General features: G+C 53.9%; 1 protein-coding gene across 1 annotated transcript in view; it reads left to right on the top strand.

Annotated features, from left to right (window-relative positions):
- Positions 1 to 10,614, top strand: part of PAPSS2 (3'-phosphoadenosine 5'-phosphosulfate synthase 2) — a 23,132-nt gene that overhangs the window by 11,605 nt on the left and 913 nt on the right. The window contains exons 2-11 of the mRNA XM_057385781.1: positions 1,155 to 1,260; positions 2,636 to 2,871; positions 3,563 to 3,701; positions 3,952 to 4,070; positions 4,188 to 4,301; positions 4,962 to 5,073; positions 7,931 to 8,136; positions 8,853 to 8,988; positions 9,434 to 9,702; positions 10,160 to 10,389. Of these exons, the coding sequence (XP_057241764.1) occupies positions 1,155 to 1,260; positions 2,636 to 2,871; positions 3,563 to 3,701; positions 3,952 to 4,070; positions 4,188 to 4,301; positions 4,962 to 5,073; positions 7,931 to 8,136; positions 8,853 to 8,988; positions 9,434 to 9,702; positions 10,160 to 10,389 (1,667 nt within the window). The remainder of the gene's footprint in view (positions 1 to 1,154; positions 1,261 to 2,635; positions 2,872 to 3,562; positions 3,702 to 3,951; positions 4,071 to 4,187; positions 4,302 to 4,961; positions 5,074 to 7,930; positions 8,137 to 8,852; positions 8,989 to 9,433; positions 9,703 to 10,159; positions 10,390 to 10,614) is intronic.

The raw sequence follows: 10,614 nt of genomic DNA, 5'->3' as shown, positions 1-10,614 counted from the left end.
TTGGAAGGGACCTTAAAGTCCATCCAGTGCCACCCCTGCCATGGGCAGGGACAGCTTTTACTGTCCCAGGCTGTTCCCAGCCCTAATGTCCAGCCTGGCCTTGGGCACTGCCAGGGATCCAGGGGCAGCCACAGCTTCTCTGGGCACCCTGTGCCAGGGCCTCCCCACCCTCCCAGGGGAGAATTTCTTCCTAATAACCAACCTAAATTTCCCCTCTTTCAGTTTGAACCCATTCCCCTTGTCCTGTCASTCTGATGAACAGTCCCTCTCCTGCTTCCATGTAGGCTCCTTCAGGTACTGGAAGGTTCTGTGAGGTCTCCATGCAACTTTTTCTTCTTCCTCTCTCTCTCTCTCTCTCTATATATATATATATATTAAAATATATATATGTATAACCAGGATATATTTATATCCTTATTCCCTCCTTGATCTTCCCTTCGGATGCCCCAATTGGGATCATCATCTTGTCAATCAGCAAGGCCTTGTAGACATTTTACGTGGAAAATCCCTTGTGGAGGTGTCACTGCTGAAGCTGCATTGCACAGCCAGGCTGTTCCACCTGCAGCTCTGGGGTCAGCGCCGTTAGGAACTGCCAGAATTAGGAAGCCCCAAAATCCAGACCTTAGGAATGCCTATGGGCACGTCAGGGGTTGTTTCCTCTGCCTCCCACCCCGCCGTGTGCCCAGCTCAGGGCTGCTCCTGTCCCCGCTGCAGTCCTCGTGTTACACAGCCGGTAAATTAGTGCCTGAAGTGGCTCTTGTTTTGCAAGCATGATGGAAATCATAGCTGAGTCTGTGTGTGTTTGGAGTTGTGGAGAAGGCAGGGAGGGTGTCTGYGCCCAGCCTCCCTGCCCTGCCTGCCCGCGGGGGCATCAGTCACCTGGCAGTGCTCCCGCAGCACAGCCTGTCACCTTCTCCCTGCTGGCACAAAGGTGGCACCACCAGAAACACCCTGAGCAGAGGCAGAGAGCCTCCAAAAATCAGTCTGTGCTGCTGAGACAGAAATCCAACTCACACCAAAGCACCAGAGCTCACCGTGCTGGCTCATGACAGAATTKGCATTTCTCTCCCATTTTGTTGTCCCAGCAGAGATTTCCTTTTGCCCTGAGAGCAGCACAGCTAACAGGAGTGCTTTGTTCTGCTTTGTTTCCTCAGGGATCCACCAACGTGGTTTACCAAGCCCATCATGTCAGCAGGAGCAAGAGAGGCCAAGTTGTCGGCACCAGGGGAGGATTCCGAGGCTGCACGGTTTGGCTCACAGGTATTTGTGTCTGGGTGTGAAAGCGTGGCCTCACCTGTGAAACTCCGTGAGAATGGCTGGGAGGTGGGGATTTGGGATCTGCAGTGGGGATTTGGGATCACAGCGTCCCTGTGAACCGGGAATTGTGAAACATCCCCACGTGGGGAGCGCAGACACGCGGTGCTGGCACAGCGAGATGTTCTCCCTGGCGGCTGCTGCCCATAACTAATGTTTTTATGGATTTCCCAGCTGCTATCAGGCTCCTTTGAACATGTCAGAGCGCTCAGGGTAGCACTTGTTGTTCCCAAGTGTGCAGCTGAGGAAGCCTTGGCTCAGATCCAGCCGGTCCTTGGCAGCGGAGCGTACTGAGGGTTGTCCAAAATGCGGATGTTTTCATTCAGGAGCGCTGGGAAGTTTCTTGGGACACGTCAGTCTGCTGTGTTTGAGGTAGCACAAGGCAGTCACCTTGTCTGGAGAATAAACACTCCCAGCCATGGGGGCACGCTGGAAGCAATTCCTTGCATTTGTTTTGTTGCCTTTCTCTTCTGCCTTGAAATACAAACTCGTCGTTTGGGGATTAGCGGCTGCCAGAAATGACGAYTGCTATTCTCATTTCTGATATTTAGACAGCTCTGTCTTTTGCCAGTTGTCCAGTTGTTCCTTTGCTTRTTAAATATTGGCATTTTCTTTGGCTGCTGGAGGATGTTGAAGGATGTGCTTGGGAGGATTTGTAAAACCATTCTGATTTGCCTTCCTGTCACCTTAGGTGGTAGAYGTTGGATTAAAACACAATTCTGTTTTGTTCTCCTCTTCAATTTTGAAGTGCTCAATCTGCTTTTCTGTAATTTCAGAAGCCAAAAACCCTACCCAAGGCAATTTCCTTCCTTTTGGGAAAATTATTCAAAAATCTTGTGTCTGAAAGGTTTGAGCTTGCCTGGCTGGTGATTATCCTTTGAAATCCACACCCAGAGAGGAGGTGGTGAGGARCCATTGTGCAGGAGCCTATCCCACCCCACATGGTTGCAGCAAGAGCCTCTGCTTGGGTTCAGGATTGGCTCTGCACAGTGGGAGCAGGGGCAGAAGAAGAAGATGCTGAGAGATCTGGAGGCAGCAACATCCTTTTTCATACTTCTGGTACTTGTGTGTCCAGCACGGCCCGGCCAGGGGCACTGCTGAGTTGGACCCCTCCAGTTGCTGGGCTGTAGCTGCTCTTTTCATGGCATTAATGTCATCCTTTCAATAAGCAGGGCTCTGTGAAAGATGAATCCAGCTTCCTTTAGGAAGGACTGAGGTAGAGACCTTCAGCCAGAAGGAKTTTTGCTGCCAGTGTCCCAGTTGCGCTCTCATTTTCACTCTCGACCTCAAACCCTACCGCTCTCTTTTCTGCCTCCCCCAGGCCTTTCAGGAGCTGGCAAGACAACCATTGGCTTTGCTCTGGAAGAGTACCTGGTGGCTCATGGCATCCCCTGCTACTCCCTGGACGGTGACAACGTGCGTCATGGGCTGAACAAGAACCTGGGTTTCTCGGCGCAGGACCGCGAGGAGAACATCCGCCGCATCGCCGAGGTGGCGCGGCTCTTCGCCGACGCGGGGCTCGTCTGCATCACCAGCTTCATCTCCCCCTTCACAAAGGTAACCTGCGCTGTCTATGGCCTGCTCTCTCCTCAGCTGCATCCCAGAGGAGAGGTTTGTGGGGAGGATTTTCTAAATCCCCCGTTGAGTGCCTCCTTTGGCCGCTTTCGTAGAGCAGCACAGACATGCAGGCACACGCCATCGATGTTTGGAGGGCAATGGCCTCACTGAATTAATGCAGTGTTTCAAATCTAAAAACTAAGAGGGGTTTAAGATGCCCCTGCCATGACTCCTCAGAGGCAGAAAAGAGTCACAGAAGCAGCAGCCTGTCCACTGCTCTTYGGAAGAAGATTTGATTGCGATTTTCTCTTCCATAGCTGCTGCTGATCAGGCTGATGCAGGGAGTTCCTTTTTTCGTAGAATCACAGAATTGGAAAAGACCTCTAAGATCATCGAGTCCCACCATTTCCACACAGGGTGCATAATTACTCACAATCTAAAGTTCTGCTGTCCTGCCTAATGRAAAGGTCTTGAGGTTTTGCATGGGAAAAGCTGAAAACAGATCAAAGTTGTAAATTTTTTGCCATTTTTTTATAAGTATCTTGGAAGAAAAGGAGGGAAGTGAGATGAAAAACCTTATTAGAACGAGTGTAAATTTAGTAAATCCATGAGAGAGAAATTTACCTGTGTCAAATTCCAGGGTTGTCTTTTTTTGCTGCAATTCAGATTTTTCCCATCTCTCTTCTAACAGGATCGTCRGAACGCACGGAAAATTCATGAGGCAGCTGGACTTCCTTTCTTTGAAATCTTTGTAGATGCTCCTCTAAATATTTGTGAAAGCAGAGATGTGAAGGGCCTGTACAAAAAGGCAAGAGCTGGAGAGATCAAAGGTATGGAGGGCTGAGATCTTATTTTGCCTTTTGCTTTCCAAAGCTTTGGATACCTTGTCCCGACAGGGGGGTTTCTAAGGGCCCTTTGTAGTGCCCACGAGGATCCTGTTTCCCTAATCTTGCTGTCACAATTGTCACTGCCTGTASCCAGCATGGTTGACTGCCCTCTGGTTGTTTGTACAGCGTTGTTGGCTCTAAGGCACTGATTATTCTGTTAAATAAATTTAATTTGGGGGTTAATTGTCCGTAGGATTCACGGGCATTGACTCGGACTATGAGAAGCCCGAAGCTCCTGAGCTGGTGCTGAAAACAAACACTGCCTCGGTGTCTGAATGTATCCAGCAGGTCGTGGAGCTCCTCCAAGCACAGGTGTGTCACTTTAATGTCACCTTCATGGCAGCTTTGGAAACCTGCTGTGGGACATGGCCTTTCTGGTGTGCCTGTCAAAACCAGTGGGGTACAATGCTGCCTGTGTGTGCCTTTCAGAACATCGTGCCCCACGGCTCCATCAGGGATGTTCTGGAGCTCTTTGTGCCTGAGAATAAACTCAGCAGCGTCCGGGCTGAGGCGGAGAAGCTGCCAGCCGTGGAGATCACCAAGGTATTGTCACACAGCTTCTGGCATTGTTGGGCTGTTGTGAGAGTAGAAACCTTGGGGAGGATGTTGCCAGAATGGCCTGTGCTCCTCTGATGGCCCCAGCCTCTTGTGGCTGTGGTTTATGTGGCTGAGGTGGGATCCTGATCCTCAGCTATTTTCTGCCACGTCTCCACCTTGTGCTGTGGGGAAGCCAGGGCTGTCAGTCTGTTCTGGTGACAGAGGGCAGGGCCAGATGGGATATTGGGAATTGGGAATTGTTCCCTGGGAGGGTGGGCAGGCCCTGGCACAGGGTGCCCAGAGAAGCTGTGGCTGCCCCTGGATCCCTGGCAGTGCCCAAGGCCAGGCTGGACATTGGGGCTGGGAGCAGCCTGGGACAGTAAAAGCTGTCCCTGCCCTGACAGCAAGGGTGGCACTGGATGGACTTTAAGATCCCTTCCAAGCCAAACCATTCCATGATTCTAAATTCTAAGGAAGTGTGTGAGTCTGGCTTAAGAGGCCCCCAGCTACATCCCCTATATCTTTCTCCCTGTTATGAATATCCTGTATTTGAAGCAAAACAAAATGAAAATGCTCTTTCAGCAGAAGGGAAGGAAAAGCAGCCTCTGAGGGGACGTGGTGACGGGAATGTGCCGGGTGTGTGACCCCTCTGGGTTTGTTTTGCAGCTGGACCTGCAGTGGGTGCAGGTGCTGAGCGAAGGCTGGGCCACCCCCCTGACAGGATTCATGCGGGAAGCTGAGTACCTGCAAGTGCTGCACTTTGGCACCCTGCTCACCGGTACGGATCACCCTGTCCCCTCTGCTGCCAGGAGCCCGGGCTCCTCAGGGTGCCCAAAGCCTCTGTGCTGTGGCCACAGACCTCTGACATCTCTCATGGTGCTGCTCAGACCTGGAGCTGTTGTGGGGCTGGGCCAGGGCAAACGGAGATGCCAACCCAGAACCCAGGAAGCTGGGAGGTTGCCAGGCTGAGCTTGGGAGAAGGCAGGAGAAGGCAGCTGCTCCTTGCAAACGGGGGCTCTCCCACCTCATTTCCCTGTGCTAACTTGAAGTAAATGAGATTTCTCGGTGCACTGGCAGTGGGTTAGAGGCGCTGCATCTCTGGAAAAGGCAAAAAGTGCTCAGGTCATCCCCATCCCCCTCTCCCATCCCCAGGTCAGACCGGGGCACAACTGATTCCACCCCATTTCTCAGCTCTGGATACTCTTGCTGTGCCTTTGCCTGCACACAGCGTGCTCACTTTGGGGTTCCTAGAGCTGGCAGTGATCTCTGCACTCAGGGATCAGGGTGAGAAGGTCCCTTTGAGCCTTTCCTGCCTCCTGAAGACCCCGTGGTCACAGCAGGCAGTGATTTGGCTCCGTGCAGCAGAGGCAGAGCTCAGGGCCGCTCCCTTTGCCCTGCAGCAGTGTCTGTGCGGGGCTCTGCTGTCACACCTCAGCCTTTCACCTCCTGCCTGGTGTGCAAACAGAGCTCAGGAGCCCATGGCCCCCTTATCAGGGTCTCCTCCGTGGTCTGTCAGCTGCCTGACGGGGTCACAGAGCGCCCTGGGATGGCCACGTCACTCCGGAGCTCCGGACTTTGTGCCGGAGGCTCCTCAGAGTGAGTCTGGTTTTGGGATGCCCCCAAAATCTGAGATCCCTGAGAACACTCCCCTGAGGTCTGTGGGGTCAGGGTTTGTAGAGCTCCGTGGGGAGCAGGGACAAAGCCCAGGACAGCAGCTTTGCAGGGGGATGAGCTCTCCAGACTGAGTCTGTGTAGCAGCATCAGTCCTTGGTGCCCCCTGTCTCCACATCTCCAAACTCCACATCTGGGTGCTCAGACCCTTGGGTTGACATCTGAGGAGGGAGAACATCCCCACCTGCTCCTGGCTGAGCCCTGGGAAATGGTGGAGGGTTCCATCTCCTGGTGCTGAGGCTGGGGTGTGGCACTGAGCCTGCTCTGCCCAGAGTCATGGGCCCAGCCCTGGTGCCCTGGGGCAGCTCCCGGGATTGTTTGGGTGCCCTCATAAATGCCACCTGGGTGGGTGCTTTGTGTAGGGCCACCAGGAAGGGCAGTAATCTGCAGGAAGGCACCAAGGCCCTGTGACTCTGTCGGGAGGGTGACAGTGACAGTGACACTGGAGGTGTTGTACCACACTCAGTGTCAGCCAGGCAAGGCTGAGCTGGCACCCTGCAGGACCATGGCCTGTGCTTGGCCAAGCTTTTAAATGCTTTTTCTGTAACATGCCCCTGAGTGTTAATTACCTTAATTGTGTTTGTGTTCTCCCAGGCAAGAGGCGCTCGGTAGCTGGTATGTATGGACTGCTCTCAGGCTCTGCGCAAATTACTTCAATTCAGATTTTTTTTTTTTGGCTATAATTTTTGGAGATTTACCAAAAACAAAACCAAAAAAAAAAGGGAAATTATTACAGCCATGGCCTGTTTATGATCCAGGCAGCTCTGATGTGGCCTGACACACCCTGTGTCCTATGGACCAGTCGGCACAAAAATCCCAGTTGCGTAATTTCATAATTACCTTYACTGGAGTGATCTTTTGTTACCTCTCCATCCTGCATTTGGAGATGGAGCCTGAAGATCCTCACTTTCTGCAACATTTGTTGGTTTCRTAATCCAGCTTTTATTTTCCTGTGCTGGCTTCATTTGACTGATCATTATTAATATGATTTAAAAGTATGAAGTTGATATTGATTGGATCCCATGTGAATATGATTATGATTATTCATGAAAAATTGCTGCCTGGCAGATGAATGATACCCAGTTGTGAATTTAAAGTCAATGCAAATATTTTAATAAAATAAAAGTAAAAATCTGTATCATAGTCAAAAATCCCCAAATTAAGATTCTTGAGGGTCCAAACTGATTTCAGTCAGATCAGAACAAATTGAATCGGTGATTTTTTTTGTGACTGGAAACCCATGGAAGAGACCAATTCTGCTGTAATGACATCGGGATATCTAAGGAGAAATGGGAGGACCTTTAGTGGAATACTGGGAGATTGGGACAGTGGGGACAAAACCTGCGTGATTTCAGGCTATTTAAGGACAACACTCAAATTAGAAACTGCATGTGCACTTACAGAGAAAGCAGGTTCAACATGGACAGTGCAGAGATGTAAAAAGGAGGAMGACGAGCAGTATGGAAATGTCCAGRAAAAAAAAMCCCAAAGGAACAGGGCGTGGTGRTGTTGGAACAGACAGCCYGGGTGGTGTGCAGGGAATGGGRTGCTCCAGGGAGTACCAGACTGGAGCCATCTCCATGGAGGTGGTTCTTCTGGAGGAGAAGGCATTTTCCGAGCACATTTAAATTTTTCCCCTTTCYAACAAGCTAACGGAGAAGAACCAGGGAGAGGGAGTCTGCAGGGAGTAGAGATGTTCCCTAAAATACAGAGCTTTTATACTCCGCTAACATCACCACTGATTAGCAGTGCAGTGATTAGCAGCAGAGCAAACTGGCTGCAACAACTAAATTTCTACGAAAACTAGATTTTTTTTTTTCCATGAAAACTACTGCATTCCCAGTGCCCGGGGCTGGTTAAAACTCCTGTCGGCACAGGACGAGCGGCGGCTGGAGGGTGTGAAACCCCTCCCCTGAGCATCCCCCGTGCCGGGGGRTGTTACAGCCGTCCCTGTGTCCCCGCAGACGGCGTGGTGAATCTGAGCATCCCGATCGTGCTGCCSGTGAGCTCGGAGGACAAGCAGCGGCTGGAGGGCATCGCGGCGCTGGCGCTCAGCTTCCAGGGCCGCCGGGTCGCGGTGCTGCGCAGCCCCGAGTTCTTCCCGCACAGGAAGGAGGAGCGCTGCGCCCGCGTCTGGGGAACCACCTGCCCCCGCCACCCGCACATCCAGGTGGGTTCRGCTCCTCCCCGCCCTGGGAAACGCGGACAGGGGCTGCAGAAGYGAGCCTTTCCGAGCTGTTGAGGCCGATGGGTGTCCTGGCTGTGCTTCCAGCCCGGCTCCCATCCCAAGCAGATTTTTTTAGGCTCACGAGTAAGTGCTCCTCAGTTTGGCTCCTCCATACAGGGTTGTTATGTTTTTACAGCTTCTCTCTTCCCACGTGGCCTGTGACATGTACAAGAGTATCAGCCCTCTGAGAGGGAGAGCTCAGGGTTTCACCCAGTGACTCGAGTTTTCAGCTGAAACAGGCTACAGCCGTGTCAGTTCTTTCCCCCTCCCTTAAAAYGTCTCGTTTAATTAATCAGGTTAATTAATTAATTTAATTATTTCATCCAGATTAATTCACCTTGCAGGAGGCTTGTTCCTCCTGGTATTCCCAGGAGGACAGAGCAAAGCTGAGGTGGAGGAAGGTCTCGTGCCATCATCTGCAGGCTCCTGGCTGGCAGAGGGCACTGGGTGGGCACTGGGTGGGCACTGGGTGGCTGATGCCCCTCTTTAGGAGGTTTTACTGCTGGTGACATCAGTTCACGTGGTCACTGTGACCATGTTTTCCACCAGCAAGAAGGGAAGGTCATGGAGCTGAGCCTCACACCTTTGAAAGGAGCCTGGGTGAGGGAGGAGGAGGAGCTGTCTGTCCCCTTTGCACTGAAGGTGTGTGTCATTCCCAGATGGTGATGGAGAGTGGGGACTGGCTGGTYGGGGGAGACCTGCAGGTGCTGGAGAGGATCCAGTGGAACGACGGGCTGGACCAGTACCGCCTGAGCCCACGGGCTCTCAAGGAGAAGTTCAGGGAGATGAACGCTGGTGAGTGCCCCGGTGACACTGGGGACAGGACATGCACAGGGTGGGGACAGGACATGCACAGGGCTCTCCTGAATGGGGACAGGACACACACAGGGCTCTCCTGAATGGGGACAGGATACATACGGGGCTGGGGACAGGACACACACGGGGCTGGGGACAGGACACACACGGGGCTGGGGACAGGACACGCACAGGGCTCTCCTGAATGGGGACAGGATACATTCGGGGCTGGGGACAGGACACACACGGGGCTGGGGACAGGACACACACGGGGCTGGGGACAGGACACACACGGGGCTGGGGACAGGACACGCACAGGGATGGGGACAGGACATGCACAGGGCTCTCCTGGGTGGCCACTGGACACACACAGGGCTCTCAGTGGCCATGTGGAAGCTCAGATGTGCCAATGAGGTCCRTGAGCCCCTGCACCTTTCCCTTGCAGATGCCGTCTTCGCCTTCCAGCTGCGCAACCCGGTGCACAACGGGCACGCGCTGCTGATGCAGGACACGCGGCGCCAGCTCCTGGAGAGGGGCTACAAGAACCCTGTGCTCCTTCTGCACCCCCTGGGCGGCTGGACCAAGGACGATGATGTCCCTCTGGAGTGGCGCATGAAGCAGCACGCGGCCGTGCTGGAGGAGCAAGTCCTGGACCCCAAGTCCACCATCGTGGCCATCTTCCCCTCTCCCATGCTCTACGCCGGCCCCACGGAGGTAACACAGCCCTTAGGCTGCTCAGCAGGGCAAGATGGGAAGAYTGTCTGTGGGGATTGTGCTCCCAGCCTCCTGTGCAGCTCTGGAAAACCTTAGGAAGGGAGCTGGAGCCGCTGCCCCGCTCTCGGCTCTCTCAGGGTTTGCCTGCGCTTGCTGCTGCAGCATCTCCCTGCAGAGCTCAGCTCTCTGGGCTCCATCTTCTCCTGGGCTGTGGAGAGCTGGGGAGAAGGGGTGGAAACAGGCTTCACCTTCTGTCAGGCAGGAATGTTTCCTCCCCGGTGTTTCCCTTCTGTCCCTGAATCACTGGGATGAAAGGGGCAGATGCTGAACCCCCCTGGTGTGTCCTGAACGCACCTTTGTGCTTTCCCCATTCAAACCAGGGCCTCCATGTGGAGCCAGCCCCATTCCCACATGGATCCCTTCCCCCAGTCCTCAGTGCCCGTGTCCCTCCCTGCAGGTGCAGTGGCACTGCCGGGCCCGGATGGTGGCGGGGGCCAATTTCTACATCGTGGGACGTGACCCGGCGGGAATGCCGCACCCCGACACCAAGCAGGACCTGTACGAGCCCTCGCACGGTGGGAAGGTGCTGAGCATGGCCCCCGGCCTCACCTCCGTGGAGATCCTCCCCTTCCGCGTGGCCGCCTACAACAAACTCCGGAAAGCCATGGATTTCTACGACCCCGCCCGGTAAGGCAGGGGTCGGGCTCCACCAGGGGAGAGGGAAAAGCCGTGCTCACCCCAAGGACAGGGACGGGGGCACAGCCTGGGACAGCCACCCCTGTTCCCTCCAAGAGCTGTCCCCAGGGATCACATGGAACTAAACCGGGGAACACGAGCAGCACRGGCTGGAGGCTGAGTGGCTGCAGGAGCACAGTGTCCCACGGCTGGGCAAGGGTGTTATGGACAGTCCAC

Source organism: Malurus melanocephalus, unplaced genomic scaffold (genome assembly GCF_030028575.1).
Source record: "Malurus melanocephalus ecotype Western Australia unplaced genomic scaffold, MMel_1.1 scaffold_866, whole genome shotgun sequence".
Classification (NCBI taxonomy): Eukaryota; Metazoa; Chordata; class Aves; order Passeriformes; family Maluridae; genus Malurus; species Malurus melanocephalus.
This window is presented reverse-complemented; position numbering and strand designations above follow the sequence as displayed.